The sequence below is a fragment of the Ixodes scapularis genome, unplaced genomic scaffold, assembly GCF_016920785.2.
Source record: "Ixodes scapularis isolate PalLabHiFi unplaced genomic scaffold, ASM1692078v2 PGA_scaffold12__126_contigs__length_90152505, whole genome shotgun sequence".
In the NCBI taxonomy this organism is placed as follows: Eukaryota; Metazoa; Arthropoda; class Arachnida; order Ixodida; family Ixodidae; genus Ixodes; species Ixodes scapularis.
The window spans coordinates 40,740,576-40,762,529 of record NW_024609838.1 but is presented as its reverse complement, the minus strand read 5'-3'; the positions used below and the strand labels follow the sequence as shown (position 1 = coordinate 40,762,529).

The following is a 21,954-nucleotide window of genomic DNA, read 5'->3' as shown; positions in this document are numbered from 1 at the left end:
AACAAGGTCCCTGGTCAAACACAGATTGCACGGCGCGGCGTGGTGCATTCTGGGGCCGTTCTTAATCGCGGAAGTGACAATTCCTTCTCTCTAACCACCGCGAGTTCAGAACACGCACAAAAAAATAAAAGCTAATTAACCCATCACGAAGCCGATATATACCATGTTTTGTTATCGTCCTGCTGTCTTTGCATTCTGAAATCGCAAAACATTCCGCATACTTGTGCTAAGAAATAACAAAATTCCCCGTTAACATACACGGTGTAAAACGTAACGTAAAATTGTAAGCAAAGCAATGACTGCCAAGAGATTTCTACAAAATATCATAAATGATAGAGACCAGACTCAAAGTTGTGTCTTGTGGTGGCCCGGCTACGTAGCCCAGCCTCAGATCGAACTGGCGCGAGTGAGGGCGTCGTCGTCTTGTATTTATGCCCGCACTGACGTGCATTGCAATGCGTAACAACTGCCTTATTTATTGCAACATAGCTCGAGGTTTTCTTTTCCGGCACTTTCTTTTAAAAGCAGGAGCCGAACTACAATTATAACCCATGTGGGCTGACCTACGATAGTGAGCGAAATTTCCGATACATCCGAGCCAGCGCAACTGGTCCCCCAGGTCAGCAGTTTCTCCTAGCACGCCGGTGCAAGGCAGTGAAGCTTGATGCGCGCGCGCCGGAGCCTATCTAGGTTTACTGTAACACACGCCGTTTTTATGAGGTTTGCGGGTTTTTATACTGGAACCGTGTCACGTTACACGGCACTCATACAAGGCGCCTTTGAAAGATTGTGAGATATTACTGCTATGAAGCAGCGAGCGATGTAGTAATCGTGTTCTACATTCTGATTGGGTCATAAAGCGCAACAGTGGAAAAGCGGAGGACGCGGGCGAGCTGCTGAAGTTCTCAAACCTAGAACTTCGAAAAAAAAAAAAAAAATTGAGCGCCTTTGTTTTATTGAGTGCCGACAGCTCGCTTGACACGATCAGTGGCCCCGTACGCTCCGGAGACCATGTTTCAAGTGGGTACCGAGCACTTCATTGAACGCTCTTTCATCGAACGCCATTTCGTCGAACGTCGTCTCCACCGAATTCTTCTCCACCGTACGTACAGAGTGCAGTTCGCTTGCTCAGTCTTCTGGCAGTGCTTACTTTGCTCGCTTAGGTCGCTGCTTTCGGTACGCGGCTATTCTATAGTTTTCTGCTTTTCAGAGACTAAAACGATAAATTTTACCCAATGTTTCAAAAGCTACGGCATTTTAAGAAATACTAAGTACTGAAGAAATTTTTTCAATTGTATACTTCGGACACCAGATATAGACTTTTGGGTGCCACCTTTGCCATTTCCCCGGGACGAGGCAAAAGTAATATAACGAACATACGGATTATGTCCGTTATTTAAAGGGATAGTCCGATAAACTTGCGTGTTTCCGGAAACAACTAAATTATATTGTCATTGCTTTAGGGAATATCTGCCGCACAATATTCGAATAATTGATCCTCCACCGCATAGGTAATTCAATTTTAAATAGAGTCCAACTGCTCAGATTGTACTCGCAAAACACACGGCGCTTTGGTTCGCAACAGCGGAAGTTATGACGTAAAATCATGCAAAGAGAGCGACGATAGCTCTTGACTGCTGTCTCAGTAAAGGAACCTCGTGGTGAGAAAGACGAGATTTGGGGTTTTGAGGGAATCTCATTTCTTCGACGATGATCTTTGTGCGCACCATCAACCATGTTCATCGAAACCGGGAATAAGTCAACGCCCGCGACAATGACGTTACACGGCCCGATGTGACGTCACGGCACGACCAGCCACGCATACTTACAAAATTTGGCGTGCAGTTTCGTATTGATATTCGTAATTTATTTAACGAATATTAGAGCGCCTTTTAGAAAAATAAATATAACATCCGCATATATTTAGGCACACTCTACGTGACCAGCGCCAAAACTTGGTAACTTCCGTATGTCACCGGACAATCCCTTTAAAGTGACAGAGTATTTGTATGTCTGTTATTCTATTTTTGCCTGGCCTCGGGTCCACCGTGAATTTCCTACATAAATTTCACAAGCCAACTTTATGCTTCGGCCCGATCTATTACCCGCGAAGAACTAGACACCGGTGAGCATTCACGCACAGCATCGTTACCATCGCACCTTCCTACTTGACACTGTACACTGTCCGGTACCGTCAGGCATCACATCCTACCGTTCATATACAGCAACAAGTTAATGCGGCAGGCTATATAAATAAAGCACGAAAAAACGGCAACGCCTTCTTCTTCTTTTTTTCCTGTTAACACTACGAGTACGTGACTCTGTGAGTAAGTGTAGGTGCAATTTGCCGCAGTGGGTGCGCGCTTTTTCATTTCCTTATACGTGCTTCGGACAAGCATGAGCTTCTATGAATGGAGGTCACTATAAAATTCCCATCCTCGCTGTTTATCTTTTTTTCTTCGTCTTTGCTTTGTACTGTTGTGCGGTTGGTGGCATCGTTTCAACGAAGGACCGTTGCCAAAATGACTCGGAGCGGTTGCCGTGGCTTTACTCGGGTGGGCGCGCCACAAACTTGAACTTGATCATCTTCGCCAATAGTGTAAAAGCCTACTTGGGATGTGCCCCTTTAAAGCTGCAGATACAGCGCTCCTACAGCGTACACAAGGCAAGGTGTTAGCTGCAGGCGTGATGACAGAATTATTTGCGTACATGCTTCAAGCATCTGAAAAGCATGTTTGCTTTGTACTTTTGTATGTTTCGAACATGTCTGCAGGCAGTTTTTACGCGATAGCGGTAAGGAGCTGGTGTCGGAGAAAAGCCGGCGTCGCTGGCGTCGTAACGAAAAACTCCTGATTGGTCGAGTGGGTCATGACGTCACAGCCACACGACCTCGCGCAGGAATTTCAAATAACTCTAGATTGATAGAAAGTGAACGTGTAATGCGGATGAAATGTCGCCGGATGTCTATACTCAAATCATTTTTACTTTATAAAGTAATTCATTCGCATTAAAGAAAAGTTTGAAGGGCATGACAAGGAACACCATGAGAAGTGAACGAGAAGGCGATGCGAACGGGGACCGAGAAGGCTGTAGCCTCCCACCATGGCCTCCTATGTACTGGCAAAGCCTGGCAGATCGCCACGAGAAGCGGTCGCCGAAATGGAAAAGGTGGAGCGGCAGACAACGGATGAGAGGAGAGCCACGTGACTGGCGCCCCGCTGCGGCGAGACGTCGAAACACACTTCTCCCGAGCGAACAAGCGTGTTTCAGGTCCTCATCGCTGCAAAAGCTGTGCGCTGACGTCCAGGTTCCCCGAGAAATGGCTCTTTGATGCTCCGTGCCTAGATCCTCGCGCTCCAAATCTGCGACCGGGTACTCTATAGGGCTCCGTTGTCGAACTGCCATGCTTTGTGAATATAGAGGAAACTATGGTTCCACTCTTCAAGGCGAAGCTTAAGCTTCCTCCAAGTATTTTCTCAACCAATCTTGCAATATCGCGTCATACAAAGAACAGACACGCCTCAGGCGGCGTCTGCCGGCTGCATTTTGTGTGACGTAATAAGAGTGTGATTGCGGCTTTATGGAACCACACAGTAAATACTGAGGCGGAATGCAGACGCCCCGGATACGATTTATCTTCGTCACCGACGAGTTGGGTTCCCGGATAGCGCGTTTCACCTTACGGTCGACCGCAGCGGACCCTACAGGCCATCTCCACCAACCGGGCGCTGGAAATAAGTCACGTGACCGCGTGCCACGGTGCGTTTGCTGCGCCCTTCCTGAAGGCCACGTGACGCTCAGGAGACGTTGCATTGGCTTCGATGGCTCGTATAAGCGTTAGCTGCGGTCGGTCATGAGGTAAGGAGAAACGGAGCATAGACGAGCGAAGGTCTTTTCGACGAGGTCGCCACATCTTGTCCCTCATTGATGCGGCTGCGACAAGAGTCGAAATCGCCAAATCGAAAAGAGCCACGAGCAGTGAAAACACGACAGTTATGAGAGAGCTCCATCAGGGACGAAATACGCCGGTAGAACAGGTGGAACGTTTGAGGGATGTTTCAATTCGAGAGGCATTAAAACTTATATAAAAAATCATTGCAGATGACTGGTTGTGAGCGTTTCTGTTTTTATGTTTCGCTATTTTATGTCCTTGGGGTTTACACTGATAGCATTAATATATACGTGTATACTAAACAGATGAAGAGGAATTCCTGCGGCTTTGGGTATTATGATTCTGATGTAGCGGCCAGTGATTCCACGTTCTTTAGGCTACGTCCTTGCGTGTAGCGTTCCTTTTTTTATCTTTACTTCATTTCGTGTGTCGCGCTACTTAAAAAGGAGCTGTGCAACGATATTCAATTGGAATGTTTTTCTCTCTACACGAGCTTACTGGCACACCTGGGACTCAAGGATACTCACACGCAACGCCATTGGCCAAGAAACTCCTTTGTTGCGGTGTAATTTCAAGGACAAAAGCGATCATTTTCATTCAATCTCTCCTTTGCAAAATTTGATGACGTAACTCGGGGATCGCAGTACACCCAAGTGACGATATTTGAATGCGGTTCATAGATTGGACCCGAGCATTGCGTGGGCACTCGACTTGGGCTCGTGACAATTGCTAGCTCGAGAAGCATTCGGGTTGTGACCCGTGTCCAATCGCTGCAACGGCGGCAACAGCCGAGCCATAACAATGTCTGGAACTCAGCGCGTGTCCTGCGCTTTGCCAACCCCAGCGCGTGGCTATGATCAACACTGGCGGCATATAATCGGCTCCAGATCACGTGGCCGCTTGTTCTGGCTGCGAGTTGAGGGGGTGAACGCTGCTCGTTTTTCTTAAATTTTTTTCTGGGGCTTTTATTGCGTGGGGTGAAAAACGAAAGCGTGTTTCATAGGTCATTAACGTTAGGGATCCGTTTTAAGCGGTATTTGCGCAAAGTACAAAAATTGTTGCGTAGCTCCTTTAAGAAGCTGGCGCGTTGCCCGAGTATCGCACAGGGAACGCGGAAACGGCAAATGTGGTGTATATTTAAGCGTTAACAACCTACTTCCGCTGACCTTCCCTATCTGTGAGGACTCTGGACGATGCACATCCGATTACCTAAGATCACCACAGCGAAGCCGGAACGTATACTACGCGCTAATTTTTCGCAAGACCAAAAAATTTCTGATACGTCACCGAGCGTGACGTTTCAACGTGCTCCATGTCATAACCCGGAATGTTTTAGTTTCTCTCTCTCTCTCTCTCTCTTTATTTTTTAGGTTTAAACAAGCCTCGTTGCATTCTGTAGAATGCAAAGATTAGCTCTTTGAAGTGATTTGCGAGAAAGTAGACGCTCGAGATATCTTAAGCCCTATTCAGACTGCCATCGTATACGAAGCGCAAGTTCGTCTGCTTCTTGCACAGGTGTTGCGACGATGTCAGAACGTGGAGCTCTTATTGGCTCATTGAAAAACAAGTAGTGGGTAGACCTCGAGGCATCTATCATCGGGGTCTATCCACTATCCTTTCAATTAGAGCCAATCAGAGCTCGGCGTCGTTCTGACGTCACCGGAACTCGAGAGCAAGAAGCAGACGATTTGCTCTCCGCATGCATAAGACGCGGTGCTCGCGCCGCAGACGCAATGACAGAACCATATATACAGGAGATCAGGGATGTTCGAAGCATGCTTTCCTTCAGACGTACGAATGGTTCCAACACGTCTGCTGATGGCAGCTTTGTTCGGGCAGCCGGTAAAAAGTTCTATTAAGTCCCCGGAGCAACTATATATTTTTAATAAAATAAAAAAATGCTAAAATAAAAAAAATGGTTTAAAAAAATTAGATTAAACAAAACTGCACAAGCTCATCCACACTGCAAGTCGAAAGCCGTGGATGTTTAAGAAAAAATATTGTTGGGTGTTTCATAAAACAAAGTTGATTTTTCATAAATTATAGAGTGATACCTAGTTTCACGCTATTTTGAAAGTTAAAAACGCGCTTACGCCATCAAAAAAATCTTGTCATCAAAAATATTTTAGGGCATGGCTACAGGCAATGCGGCAAAAAACCATTAATTCTTTTTTTTTTTTTTTTTTAGAAATCGAAGGTGGTCGAGCGCAACGCCTAGTTGGGACGTTCCACATGAAATGACCGTTTATTGTAGCCGACAAAGCAAGTCGAAAAAGAGCTCAGCATCGCTTCAATCTCCATTCCATTCAATCTCCATTGCATATGTTTATCTCAAGGGTCAATAGGACGGAAGTGCAGCCCATTCATTGTATGCCGCCATTCAGTCAACAGAATCGTCGTCAATAGCCCCCGGATCATCCCGATAAAAACCTTAATCGAGGTCGGAAGCAGAGTATGGCACCGTCACGACAGACGGAAGGGAGCAAGATCAAGGCTGTCCGACCCGTCGCGCTATGGTGTAGCCCCGCGGAATTGGTGCGTGCAGCGCGAGGACAAGCGGATGCAGCCCGGCCTCGCTTGGCCGGCTCGGTTGGCAGACGACGCATGAACGCGGCGCATTCCTAAACGCGCTGTTGTCAGTGGCTCTGTTCCCAAACTTACTCGAGTGGATCGGAGTTACTCCCGTGGGTCACATCACGTGACCACGCAGCTAGAGCAACAGGTGGACGAGGCTATGTTTTTTTGGAAGGCAGGGTAGGAAGCCCTTTACTCTAGAGCAGTGTTTCCCAGCCATGGATGTGTCGGGGACCCCTTGCGGACCGCTGGCAGTGATGGGGGACCCCTTCCAGCAGGGGGGGGGGGGGGGGGGGGGGGGGGGGGGGACGTTAGTAAGTTAACACATCTGGGGCATGAAACAGGTGCCTTTTATTGCTACGTAGCAGAAAATTATAAAACAAAGGTGGCACATCACCTCATTCTGGTCAGTTCATCAATACGTGGCACACTCGCGCTTCAAACTACAAAAAACGTGCCAACTAAAAAAAAAAAAAAATTTTGTTGAGGGTTTTGCGGACCCCAGAAGTGGCTTCGCGGACCCCTATTTGGGAACCACTGCTCTAGAGCAGTGAATATATACTTGGAAAATAAACACGTCACAGACCTTTCGGAAATCAGGAGAATGCTGCGTGCACCACACGACTCTTCTAACGTAGAGTCCAAGTCATATAGCGCGAGACAGCAATTCTGAAATGTTTGCGCAGCTGAACTTTTTTTGACACGTCGTATTCCTTTTTATTTTTTTTATGCGGAAGTTGCGAGTCAGAAATGCCTAACAGAATTGCTTCAGGAGACAACGCAAAAAGAATTTAGAGCTTTTTCTCGAGGCTAAACATTTAGCGCAGCTGTTGTCTTTGAAGCCAAATATGACACTGCTGCTACACTTCTGATAGCAGCGTTACGTAGGTTCTTTTTCCGTTGGCTCTTCACTCAATCCTTTCTGCGTAGAAAAAAAAATAAAGCCACATCTAGAGGCCGGTTTTTAGCGTCAGTTCCTAATGACGCATTGGGTGCTATTATTACGCTATAGCTGCCAGGCAAGCGAGAAATCAAATTGGACGTGAGATTTTGTAAACATAACGGTTAGCCTCATTTGTACGGCGACATAAATCACGCTGCAGATGCCAAATTTAGCCAGTGCAGTAGAGTACTGTTGTAATGAGGTTTTTTTTTTTTTTTAACGTGCACATCACGTAGAGTGTTGCAGGACAACAAGGCACGAACAAAATCCGGCTAGGCTGCGCTGTAGTTAATGCGTATAGGTTATTGAACAAGTAAACAATTGCGCAAAAATGAAGTTTAATATCCGATTGCTCATTTCCTCACCTTTTGAGTAATGGACGTACGGGCCTTCAAGGTATTGGTGGTGAAAAATCCAGCTGTACTTCCTTTCAGCTCCAGTCCAGAAGCAGACGACGCTACGAGCTAATGAGATTAAATTGATGAGCTAATGAAATTAAATCAAGTAGCGTCAAAAGCCCAAGTCAATGGGCCTTTTCTGTTTATGGTTGGTTCCGCGATGAAAGAATGCGTACAGGAACATGGCGAACACCATGACGGTGCAAATTTGGCGCTCTCTGATTGGTACTATCTGCTCGTAGTGTCGGCTGCGTCTGGTCTAAAGGTGAAACGAAGTCTAAAAGTGTGCTGAGCAAGGCCAAAGCTAGCGCACTTGGTAAAGCAAAAAAAAAAAAAAAGAAAGAAAAGGACACCAGTAGCGTGTTTCGCGTCCATAGAAGAGTCCATTACAGCTTATATTTACCTTTATGTTATTATATTACAAACTTTGTATAATAATATTATATATAGCGATATCTCATCGGCTTGTGCCTCTCAGACTGTGACGACGATAATCACTTACGCTTCGACGTGACGACGATAATCACTCACTCTTCAACAATTCCACTCTTTAAAAACAACAAAAATATTAGGAAAAAAAAAACTGACGGAAAGTTTCCTTCCGGCGGCAGAACAAAGAAGAAAGAAAAAAAAATTGAGAGGAAGAATTTCGACAACGAATAAATGACATGTGGGGGTATGGCACAGCCTGGCTTTCCGTGCTTTACCGTTTCTGATCATAAAACACCGTTTCTCATATTTCAATCTTTGTTTTCTTTTGCCATGCGTCGGGTGTGAACACCGGTCAGCTTCTGTAGGACAATTTGTCACTCGGAGCAACGCCGCAGCCGCTTTCATCCGTCAGCGGTGCCTCGCTTTTCTTTGATATCTCACGATCATACGGTTAAAAAAGGACCACACAATTTACCTATATATATATATATATATATATATATATATATATATATATATATATATATATATATTGTGCAACCAACCTCTGCTGCGCTGCCGTCGCGCGACGCAGCAGAGTCTGGTTGCACGATCTCTCCACGGGGCGCGGTGCCGCCGGGGCGGAGAAGCGCACGGATAGCAAACCGAAACTTCAAAGCTCGTCGAATTTGTGCGGTTTTTCAGAAAGCCAAAAAATGCTTCGCGTGCCTTCTATCGTTCTGTAATTTGTTGGTTTAGTGGTTTTCGATGATGCCGAGCAATTTCCTAAATGAAACCACACCCTTAAAAACAATATTAAAAAAGTTAATTACGCAAAAATAATTAACAATGTAATTGTCCCGGACTTTAATAATTTTCCTAAATAGGCCTCTGGCCCAGGACCAAAAGAACAGAAGCCTTTTTTTTTTTTTTTTTTTTGCAACGGCAGCATTCAAATTTGCAATATCGAATTTGTCTATTTTTCGTGAAACACCCTGTATGTATATATATATATATATAGTAATGAAGTCGCACTTGGAAGCGTTTCTGGTGTTCTAAAATATTTAATGAGTCGACCTTTCGGCCTCAGACAGGCCTTCTTCAAGACTAGTGGTCAAAATTTGATACAGAGTTGTTTTCGGTTTACACACCTTGGTCACATCACCTGTAACATCACTGTCAAACTGCCTAAGTCCACAGTAACAAAAAGATGCTCCCTACTTAACAAAAAGAAGAAGAAAGTGTACACACTAAGCCAAAACACTATGGGTCAAAGCGCATAAAAAACATCCCTGCTTCAAAAAAAAAAAAAACGCACACAGTTAGCAATGTAAACGACAGTTTCAGACCATTCAAAAAGGAGCAACAACTGGCAAGTGCCTGCCAAAGGTCACGACCTGTTAACTCGTCGACACTAAGCCGTGGGCGGGTAATACGGAAAGGTACACGGGAAAAGGCAAGGGTTGAACTAATAGGATTGATTTAGCTACAGTCACTTTGTTACAGGTGGATAGAGGGTGATTATGGGCTGCATAGATGACATTATTCCGGGATTTTCATTGATCCCGGCCCGGATTGAAATAAATTTGTAAATAAGATAGGATTCTCTCTGCTCGCGATCACCGTTGCTTTTGAAATTAGATTGTAAAAATGTAACAACCAGTTTGTCAACCTGTGTGTTTCGGCAAAGCCATGCGTTTTGAAAGAGAAGTTTAGGAAATGATTTTACATTTGCCGTGCGATTGTTAAATCTCGATCGAGAAGGTGTGCTGGTCTGGCCCAGGGACTGCTTACCACAGGCGCCACATGTGAGGAAATATATCACATTACTTGTGCCGCTGTTTAAAAGTAAGTTTCCGTGAATTATGTATGTGAAATTGGAATTCGTACTCTCTACCGTGGGTTTAGGCATCACGTGTTGACACACCTCGCGATTTGTTTTTCCGCAAGGGCGACTGCCGGGGCTTTCAGTGTAAGTTGTCTTAAACCTAAATATAAGGCGTCTCTAAGATTGCTAATTCAATCCTATAAGTTCGACCCTGGCCTTTTCTCGTGTACCTTTCCGTACTACCCGTCGACGGCTTAGTGTCGACGAGTTAACAGGTCGTGACCTTCGTCACTCCTTCTCGAAGATTTCAGGACTGTTGTTCACATTGCTAATTGTGTGCGCTTTTTTTTTTTTTTTTTTTTTTTTTTTTTCAGGTAGGTTATTTATGCGCGTTGGCCGAGCGTTTACTTGACTTACTTTGTGACTATCATCTTTTTTTCTTCTTTTTCAGTTGAGAATTTTTTTGAGCGCTGACCGAGCGTAATTGTTTTTTGTCGACTAGCAGTGCTGTGGTGGACTTAGGCAGTTTGACACGTGATGTTACACGTGATATGGCCAGGTGTGTAAACCGAAAACAACACTGTAACCGATTTTGGTAACCAGTCTTGAAGAAGGCCTGTCTCAGGCCGAATAGGTCGACTCACTAAATGCTTTAAAACACCAACAATGCTTCAAGTGCGACTTCATTACTTTATTCTCTTGGACATATATATAAAAGTTTTTTTTTTTTTTATTCTTGCAGATTTGTTTAGAAATAAGCCATGAAATCTACACTTCCGCTGTTTGTGCGAGTGAGTTATACGCCCAGGGGGACATTATGGGGGTGGGTAATCTTTGCGATAAGTCGGCTAATTAATTAAAATTTGTTAATTGACTTTTTATTTATAGAAAATAGTCATACGGTTTCAATTAGAAATTGGCTCAGCGTCGTCCAAAACCCCATAAATCAGTCATTTTGAGAAAGAGTTTGAGCGCGTGAGAAGCGCAGTTACCACTCGTCGAGCAGGTACAAGGCTGGGGCTAGATAAGAGACGGAAAAATTGCGCGGGCGCCATACCACAACCGCTAGCCATGTACCTGCTCCACGAGGGGTAACTTTAGTGCACTACTACGCTTCTCACGCGCTCAAAGTCTTTCTGAAAATGACGGATTTAATGGTTTTCGATGACGATCAGCAAGCTTCTAATTGGAACCATATGTCTATTTTAACTGATTAAAAAGTTAATTAGTAGATTTTAATTAATTAGCCGACTTATCGCGAAAATCGGCCACTCTCATAATGTCCCTCTGGGCGTATAACTCACTCGCACAAACCGCATAAGTGTAGCTTTCGAGGCTGCTTTTTTTTTTTTTTTAATTCTGCAAGAATAATAATAATAAAAAAAAACACCCGGTGTTATATATATATTACATTTGCTTCCATTTGGTGTCACAACGAGCGTCAGCACTAGTAGAATCATGAGAAATTGAGCTCTATAAACAACACAAAAACTGCATGAAAGTATAGTTGTATCATAAATCAATGTATGTTTCACAAAGTCACTCTGCTCAAAGTGTCACGCGACGGGCGTTGATTATCGGCGACTGAAAAAAATATAATATCACCAAAGTTTGCGTTTTGAGACTCGTCCCCGTCTGAGTAATCTAGGCACGTTCAAAAAGGTATCTCTCACGATGTCCAATGATTTGTACATGATGACGGTCCCTGCCCGCTGGGTGCGGCGACTGCTCACGCCCATGCAAAAACAGCGCCAAAGGTAATCTGCAACGGAAACGTTGGAGCCAAGCCGACCTGACGACTTCTCCGATTGCCCTATCACCATGAAGGAGCGTTGGGTTCACTAGTACGACCCCAAAGATGAAGATATAAAACGAACAGTGGAAGCATACGGAACCAAGTCATCGTCGTCATTAACGTGACCGTGCCGATTACACGACCGCACTCCGGTACGATGCTCGTCCAAACCAAAACAGGCACACTCTAAAAAAAAGACGGTGCGTCTACTTTCCCGCACAACACTCGGAGAGCCAATCAGAGCAACTTAAGAAGGCAGCTCAGCGAATGACGATGCCGAAACATATGTTTAGACCCCAAAACGCAGTCTGAGTTGTGACATTACGTAATGCAAAATGTCACGCGTGCATTGCTTAAAGGGGCGATGCAACAATTTTTGTACTTTGCGCAAATACCGCTGAGAACGGATCCCTGACGTTAATGAGCTATGAAACACGCCTTCGTTTTTCACCCCACGCAATAGGAGTCCCAGAAAAAAAATTAAAGAAAAACGAGCAGCGTTCACCCCCTCAACTCGAAGCCAGAACAGGCGGCCACGTGATCTGGAGCCGATTATATGCCGCCCATGTTGATCATAGCCGCGCGCAGGGGTTGGCAAAGCGCAGGACACGCGCTGAGTTCCAGACATTGTTATGGCTAGGCTATTGTCGTCGTTGCAGCGATTGGACACGGGCCACTACCCGAATGCTTCTCGAGCTAGTAATTATCACGAGCCCAAATCGAGTGCTCACGCAATGCTCGGGTCCAATCTATGAATTGCATTCAAATATCGCCACTTGGGTGTACTTCAATCTCCACTTTACGTCGTCAAATTTTACATTGTTCCCGCGGCTCCGTCATCAAGTTTTGCGAAGGAGAGACTGAAAGAAAAGGTCGGCTTTTATCCTTCGAATTCCACCGCAACGAAGACGCTCCTTGGTCAGGGGCGTTGCGTTTGAGTATTCTTAGGGCCCACCAGTGCTAGTAAGATATTGTAAAGGGAGAAACGTTCCCACCAAATATCGTTGCACAGCCCCTTTAATGTCACAACTCAGACTGCGTTTTTTTGGTCTAAACATATGTTTCGGCATCGTTAATCGCTGAGCTGCCTCCATAAGTTGCGCTGATTGGTTCTCCGGGTGTTGTGCGAAAATGTAGACGCACATTTTTTTTTTTTTAGTGCAAGGGCGGAGAGGGCCTAGGGGATTATCTCGAGCTATACTGCGCGCTAACACGCTCAGATGTTAGGTTAGACCACGGCGGGTTAGACTACAGCCACTAAATAAGCTACGCTTCAGATTAACGACATCTCAGCCATCCTGATCACGGTTGCCAGTTATATGTGTACCTGTATCCGAGATCGCAGGAAATGCTTTTCCGTTCTCCAGGAATGTTTAAAACAGTTTGCGACAGTGCCAAACAATGTCACCTGAGCTTCATCGGGCCGCGTCTAAAGCTGAGGAAGTTGCATTTTTGAACTGTGACGATCGACAGTTACGTCTGCTCTGCACTAAGCACCAAGATGGCGGCGCCCACTATCTTATCGGGAAACGGAGTGCAGATACTCTACGCGTAGCTCATCTAGTGGTTCTAGGTTTAGACCAATACCACCTATAGAAGACCAGTCGTGGGGCTTTTCGAGAACGAAGTGGAAGCTCCTCCCACCTCTTTCCACTTTAGTAGAGCGAACTCTGGAGAGGAGGTGGCCTCCTCGAAAGCGTTCGCTCCGCCAAAAGTGACAATATAATAGCTGTTTTATATTATTTTCATACTATAAAGGGGCTAATAATGTAAGTGAGAAACGAAAACTTAGAACCGAGTATGTAATGTTTCTTTAATTATTCGTATTTTGACCATCATGATCATCATCATTACCTTGCATATTGTACACTCACAATCGAGACCGTTTTTTTTTTTTTCACTTTAAATCAAGCACGCCCCGTCGACCAATATGATTCTATGGTTGTTACGCCGCTGATGGCTTCCATATATTTATTTTTGCGTTTGCGTGAGAGTGGTCATTCAATCCTCCCCTTGTTTGGTGCCGCGGCGCTAAAGAGAATATATCGTTAAAAAATGAACAGAAAGAACAAAAAAAAAAGGGGGGGGGGGGGAAGGCAGTTGCGGATTTTCTTTGCGTGGTCAGCGAAGCACACCGTAATGGTTCACGCGTCGGATTCCATAGAACGCGCAGAGCCGCCGGCCGCGCCTCAGCAGGATACACTCATCCGGGAGAATCGAATGCACCGCTTCACGCATAAACAAAACGTAATAAAAAAAGGCAAATCGGACGGCAATTTTCGGTGTTATGAACTGTTTTAAGTCGCAATACATGCTCCAGCCCATCAGTGTTTGAAGCAAAAGTCACTCTGCTAAAGGCGCAGGCACATCACTCCTACATCCGACAAAAGGCAGGGTGTTCTCTGTATGCACATATCATGACGGAAGTACCCGAGGAAACCCCTCAAGGGTGTTCGAAGCTTATGTTTACTTCATACACACTTAAGTTTCTATAGACGAGTGCAGACAGCTTTTGTATGACCAACGTGGATTCATGGAAGTACCGTCACTCAAGGAAGAAAGACGCCTCGAACAATGTCTGCACACTGTCGTTTGTATGATGTATTGGTAATGTCACCGCGACTTCAAAGAATGGCAAATCGCGCAGAATTTTGTTGTTGTCATAAACTCTTCTGTGCCAAAACACATGCCTCAGTCTGGCAGCCTTCGAGCGAAAGCTATAGAGACGAGGCGAGTGAAGAGGAGAGGGGGGAAAATAAAAAGGAGGAGCTTCAGGAAGCTCAGGGGCTATCGTTTTTGCTCTACCTCGGATTGTTTCAACATGTCTGGAGGACGTTAAATCGTTTCCAGGTCGCCGGCAACCGCGATTCGGAGCGCCAAAATGTCTGGATTGTCATTAGCGAGATTTAAAATAGGGGGCCTCACAGGCCTTGGGTGCCCAAACAGCTTGGGGCGTCCAAAGCTGTCGGGCCCCCTATTCTAAAACTCGCTATTACTTCGAAGTGCGGCGTATTTAGTGGTTCCATGGCCTGTCGCGAGTTAAGAAAAGCGGGACATTGACCTCCCACAAGGGCCTCCACCATTCCCTATCCAGTGGAGAGAACGCCCGAAGGAAGGTTAATAAAGAAAAAAGGCAAAAAAAAAAAAAAACAATAATGTTGAGCAGGTAGTTTTATGGCTGGGATGAGAAAGCGTCACAGTACGCGTGATTTGGGTGGTTTGTTTCCATTTGAATCGGCGTGTTCGATCAACGCTACCAATTTCTCCTGTTGGCACCTTAAAAACCGCATTAAGAAAAGTCCGGCCTCTCACAGATCGTTACTGATTTCCCCCTTTAAGCGGTTAATTAAGATATATGTAGAGGCGCATTTTCGATTAGCTATGAGTTATTTGACCAAGAGGTACGCGGTTCAAACGCCAATGCGGGGAGCAAGTAGTTTCGTGTGCTTCTTGCACCGGTTTTGCGATGATGTCAGAACGCCTAACTCTTATTGACAAATTGAAAAAAAAAAAAAAGAGTGGGTAGACCTCGAGGCATCTAGCATTGAGGTCTACCCACTATCCTTCTAATCACAGCCAATCAGAACTCGGCGTCGTTCTGACGTCATCGCAACCCCTGTGCAAGAAGCAGACGACTTGCTCTCCGCGTAGCATCGTTTCTTTCCGCGCCCGACAACCAAATCTTGCAAGATCTACTTTGCGCAGCGTACGAAAAATGCACAAAACTTGTTTTGTTGTTTTTTTCTTTGCCTGACAACGCAAGTGTCGAATAACCAGAGCCTGTACATGACAAGTTTGACATCGTCGCTGCGACCTCGAGCACTGATTGGATACGAGAGCTGCATCAGAGTTCGGCTGGGCATCGTGTCCAATGAACGCGTCGAAGGACGCTCGGCATATCGGGCTCGCGGCTCTGATTGCCGAGTATAGGTACTATGCGACTCTGATGACGTTCCTGGGAGGAAAAGGGGGAACGTTCGCGGGCCTTAATCATTCTAGGTTCGATGGTGTGCGCAAAGAACGCCATGGAAGCACCGAGCTTGCCTCAGTGCCGTAAGTCTTGTCTCTCTCGAAACGAAGTTACCTCACCCCGCGAGAGCAGACCCAATCAGACTCGGGCGCCGAGAACGATATGCTATCACCGACATCTCGTGAATTTCATCTCGCTGCGGAGAGAGCTACACCTCGCGGTATTGCAACTTGTGAGAAGAAGGCCTAAGATGACGGAATGGACCTTTTTTTATATGTAGTCCCTGGCAACTTTGATCACTACCATCATCTCAGCGTATGGCGTCTTTGATAAACGAATCGCGGCCTTCTCGAGGCTGAGGAAGATCGGTGGCCGAGTGGGGTAACGCACACCAGCTCGAACCCAGGGACCCTGGGCTCAATCCCCACCCCTGCCCGTTTCGATCTGGATGGGCATCGTACCGGCGTGCTTACGTGAACCGACCTTCATATACGAAGGTCATACCAAAAGTGACAAGGTACAATCGTTTTGAACGCGAGTCTGAAAGAGCCCGATAATGAGGATTTGATGGTATACGTGACACCATCTCTTGCGCAAAATCAAAATTTGCCATCAACGGGTCGGATCATTTAATTACCAGCACACGAAACAAAACTGTAGTCCATGAAGTCTCTTTTCCTCCACGTGCAATCCTAAAATGTATCGTAAAAAAAAAAAAAAAAAAAAAAAAACATATTTACGCAACAGAAATTTTTTTAGGCTTCAGCGTGCTTATGCTGACGTGGCCACGAGTTAGAGCAGTTCCAAAGTATGAATGAAACACTTTAAAGGCGGTCAGAAACGCGTGGCACGACAGCCTCGGAGTTGTCGACCTCGGACGGCCCCAACGGAAGCCAGCAAAGGGATCGTTGGCTAGCTCGGACGTTAGACGAAATAGCGAGAATAATGTGAATCTGACACAATGCAGTTCATGAAACGTTTCAAAAATTAAGTTATAACAAAAAAAAAAAATGTTTGCGCCCGTTGGGTTTTGCTGGACGACACCAGGGTGCGCATCCTCAGAGTGCTCGCTTATCGGTGAAAGAGATTGACAAAATTCGGTGGAAAGTTCTTCCGCACCCGCCCTGCACCAGATATCTGGCTCCCTCGGACTTTCATCTGCTTGGATGTCTGAAGGATCAGATGTAAAGTCAACGCTACGAGACACCAGAGATTATCCAGACGGCAGTGCGTTTCCACAAGGCGGGATGATAGTTCTGCCGTTTTTTTTTTATTTTAATATAATTTTAAGCTTTTAGACTGGTGGGAAAGATGCGTGCACAAAAAATAGATTATGTAAAAAAAATGCCGGCAAAATAAAATGGCGCAGTTTCGTTTTAAATAATGCAATGTAATAATTTGTAAAAAAAGAAGAAGAAATATTGAGCTTTGCGGGAAAATAAACGCGTAATATTGTAATTGTTCTCTTTTTTTTTTTTTTACAATTTAGCGTAGGGAGAAACACGTGAAGAAAAGGTTATAAACAAATGGGACGTCGTGACAATTCAGGCGCACATATTCCCGTTCCAATGCTAGTTTTGCTAGTTTCTTCTACTTTCGTTGTTAACCATATCATTTCTTTTAGCCCCATGACCCGCGTACAACACTTGTGTTAACACCAGGGTGGATATCAAATATCAGGTATATTTAAATCGTGACTTAAACAAAAACAGATCATTTTTTTCGCCACCTAAAAAAAAAATCAAGCTGATATTGTTTTAGTATGGTATCCGTCTAGTATCCATCAACCAACCAACATACCCCGATACTAATGACAAACAAAAACGACAAAAAAACATTAATAACCGTCTTGGCAGCAGACATATTCCGAATTACTGAGGTCACTAAAACCGCTCCACTAAATTATGACGTTAATCATAAGACTCCTGCAAACGTTCGAGACATAAACACCATCATCGAAAATCATCATCATCGCTCAGTGTCAAGGTCGCTCGCTCGATCGGTGCGCGCGCGCGCGCCTTTTTTTACATCGGCTTCGCCAAAAGGAAACACAAAAACGTCACGAACGAGCTCACTAAAAAGAGCAGAGTGCGGACAACTTTATGGTCACGCTACCTCGTGATCCCCGTCCTCCTTGGCATCCTGGAAGTCGTCATCTTCCTTCGTACGGGCTCCAGACGCCATCGCCCGTCGGAGCAGCCAGTGAGGAGCTGAAGACCACCAGACACCGTTCACCGGAAGCCCGAGCCCGCAAAAGTCAGAGGACTCGGTTCAGCAGCTCGCTGCTCCTAGACTATCCACCATCCCGGTTCACGGCACTCGTGGTCCGTTTTACATCGGCCAGCCCCTGCGGGGAATACCGACGACTACGTCTTCCGAGGATGAGTGGAGAAGCGGACAGCGTACAAGCATGGTACGGTGCGCCGTCCGCGAGTGACTTTGAGGCACTAAACGCGCCGTTGCATTCGCTGTGCTACGCTGGATAGTAGCGGTTGGCGACGGCCGGAAGAGCGCGGAGCTAGCGCCATCTCGTGCGGAAGTCGGGGACTCGGGTTGCTTTTATCGAACGGTACCGGTTGCATCACCGTTATCAGGCTCGAGGGAGGAGGAGGGAGAGACAACCCCTTGGCTGCGGTGCGGGATGCAGCGGAGCATCGCGCCGCGGATGTCACGTGGGGTCCTGGTAGACATTGTATTGGAAGAAGCGGATAGTGTGCGGGAGAGCCGGTTAGGAAATATCACAATCGAGACGCCGAGACAAGGAGGAAATAAAATAACGGAGAAGACATGTCTGGGTGTTTAGATTGCGATCATATTGGAGTCCGATTGGTGGGGCCCATTGCCTCCACCAGTCAGGCGCCATTATGTCACTTCCCTTACATTTTGACAGTGTTAGGTAAAGTACATCCAAAAGGTATTTGAACTACGAAGGAAGTGAGAGGGTATGTGGACAGAAAGTGAGATAGCCTAAAAAGCTTTGATTATTACCAGTCTAAAATTCGTGAGCTAACATATCGGTTGGGAAATTGATAAATTCCTGATGAAGCAGAAACTTCCTTCGCTTTTAGTTTATTCGTAAGCTCATCTCAGCTCGCAACGACCAAATGGTCGTTGCAGCTCGCAACGACCAAATGGGACAAGACGGCCGCATGATTGTCGTCTGTTAATCCGAAGACGTCATGTGTCTATTTGTTTGTTTGGCTTTTAGTTTCGGTGCCTTAAAATTCTCTAGATACGAGCCGTTCCATTTTGTTTCTTTTGACATTAATGAAGTATACAGCTTAAGTTAACCCATAACTAAAGTATAAATCAACATCGTATTGAGACCCAACCGATAAAGGTTCGACTGCCCTCCGCCGTTAAATATGGGGAGCCACATACCTCCGCATCCGGACGCTAGCTACGGATGGACGCTGAGACATCTAACGACCTGCTATTGCAACAACAAGAAGAAAAATACACAGAATACATAAACGCGGAGATCGGAAGCTACCTATATGTTTCGAAGTGCCAATTAGCAATCCCCCAGGCGAACATGGCTTTTCCCTCGAGGCTGCGATAAATCAATCAAGGTTGGCGTCCCAAGCAGCCGCACCAATTTGCACTTCCACTCATTCATTCCCAAAACCTGCACAGACTGGAACCACCTCCCCGCCTCCATCGCTTCAATCACTGACACCGACCGTTTCAAAAGTGCCATTTGCAACCATTTTTTTGTAATCCCCCTGCTGTGTTTATGTTCATGTTGTATTTTTTTTTTTTTTGTTCATCACTCCTCTCTGTGATGATTCGGCCTTGAGAGTAAATAAATTAAATTAAATTAAATGAAATAGTTACGAAAGATGCATTTTTTTTCGTCATAATCGCGTCAACACCGCTAGGAGAGCAGAGCCTGCAATATTTCGCCATAACTTTTCATCTTTAATTTACCGCGAGCACGCAGTAACGCATGAAAGAAGAAAAAAAAAATTCTAAGCTGACAGTGGGGTGGAAGCTACGTGTTCGTGTGGACCAGGCAAGTGTTGCCTTTCGTCGCTTGAGCGCGGTCCTTCGGAGAGCGGAGTCAGGTGATTAAAGCGGGGCGGCCGATTGGTCCGGTTGAGCGTGTAGCACCCACCACACTGTCAGCCCGGGGGTGAACGAAGCATAAAAGAGACTGAAAGTCTGGAAGCAAATGGGTAGCGAAGCGTTGGTGTGACCTGCCTGAAATATGCTTCCCTCCTCGGCGTCTCTCACGGTCTCTTTGAGAAATAAAATGAACGCCGTCGCTGTTGCAAGGTTTTATTACATTTCCTTTGTCACGAATACAATGCGAGCTGCGTGTAAATGAAAAGGCGAAGGCGAATGAAGTTAAGGTTGGTTCTTTTAGCATTTACTCTTTGTTTCGCTTATTTCTAGTGCTGGTGCAATGGTGGCTCGGTGAGGGCGGTTCGGAGAAAAAGAACAATCGAGGCTGAACGTTCGATAAAATGGAAATGAAGTTGCTTCTTTTTTGTTTTGTTTTTTGTTTGTGTGTGTGTGTGTGTGTTGGTATCACCCTAAAACGAGGAGCAGACCGCAGAGCGGTGAGATAAAGATGCAAAAACCAAAACAAAAAAAAATGTATCACTTGTTTTTTGTTTGTTTTTTGGCACAAACTGATGGTGAGTTTCAGTTCAAGAAACGAACAGTTGTGAGTGCCTACAAAGAGGATAGACGGAAGCATGATGTCCTTCAAACCCTTTTTCCACTTCGCCGTGATTAAAAGAAAGTATTTCATTTTTCTAGAAAGGCAAGTTGAAAGGTAGAAAATTATTCTTTCGAGCCTGAGCGACGCAGAGATCGAAACTCGGCAGAAATTGTGTACACGAACCGAATTCTTGTGTGGTGGATACCTGGACGACATAAGAACGTTAATTTTCAGTCATGTGAGTCTTGGATTGACGTTTGGTCATATACCTATTGCTGACTAGGGTGGGTCACTGCCTAGGTTCTCCTGCTTTGACGGCGAGGGTTTACCCAGCGGCCAGGATTCTCAATACGGAGAGAGGGGAGAGGGGGGGGGGGGGCATGACGGGTATGTAACTGACGTTTATGTGCAAGCGCCGTGTCTACACCTTCAGTAGCATACGGGCACGTACCCATCCGCAGCGTCACATCCGCATAATTAAAAAAAAAGACCGTTTTCTCGCACCGTCCAAACAAATTTCGCAGTGCGAAAAATGTTTCGTTCGAATTATTATATGATATGGATTGCGATAAGACTGCAAAGTTGGAAGTGGTTTCGAAAACTTTATACAATCCAAAATTTCTCGATAGAGATTTCAGCAGAGTGTGTGGATATACATGATGTCTGATTCGACCTGCTGCCAATAGACCTTTTTCGTATAACCTCAAACCAGTCAGTAACTGACGTACCCTCGACCTGGTGCATTTTTGGATTACCCGCTGACACAGGGTATGCAACCGCCAAGGGCATGGGCGAAAAGGCTTAAAAACGGACGTCGTGCATGAGTTAGTTCCGAGTGCTCCTTTTTACCGTGCTGCAATTTCCGAAAATCTACGGTTGTCTGGTTACCACTGCTGGTCGATGGAAAAATAATTTAAAAAGCATAAGAGCAATAGCAGCAAGTGTGCCATGAGCACAAGAAGCTGCAGCGCGAGTGTGGCTGCAATCTTATCGAGCTTCGCATTTTCCCCAAGAACACGTATCTATGAAATCAGTCGATTCCGAGCTTGAATCTCGAGAGATTCGTATCAGAATCAACGTCACGTTTAATCTCACGACCACTTCGTCTAAGACAAGAGGACCGATTTTAATTCCCGGTGCAGGTGGTCCAATTAGGTTATCACTGCAAGCCCCATGGTATGTGAAAGGTATGAAAAAGTTTACATGCCACCACTCAAGATGGAGCTATCAAATGTCGAGAGCTTACCTGCATAGACTACATTAAACTGCTCATATATACTTCGCTGTGGGAACTCAATCAAAACAATCAAAACACCCCACCGTCTTTGTCCTCGTTCTCTCGAGGAGGAAAGGTGATGGCCTGGGAGTAGCCAGCTGAATTCAACCAGGCAAGCTCCAACCAAGTTATTGCAGCCCACCATAGCCAAGTCTAGCCAAGTTCCCCCCATACGCACACCGTTGCCGACCCAGATAG

At 45.6% G+C, this 21,954-nt stretch overlaps 1 protein-coding gene across 1 annotated transcript in view; it reads right to left on the bottom strand.

The window, feature by feature from the left end:
- LOC8039127 (tetratricopeptide repeat protein 39B) overlaps nt 1-18,300 on the bottom strand; it is a 92,501-nt gene extending 74,201 nt beyond the window's left edge. Inside the window, exon 1 of the mRNA XM_029981328.3 lies at nt 17,927-18,300. Within this exon, the coding sequence (XP_029837188.2) occupies nt 17,927-17,995 (69 nt within the window). The 5' untranslated portion in view covers nt 17,996-18,300. The remainder of the gene's footprint in view (nt 1-17,926) is intronic.
- Between the last annotated feature and the right edge of the window lie 3,654 nt (nt 18,301-21,954).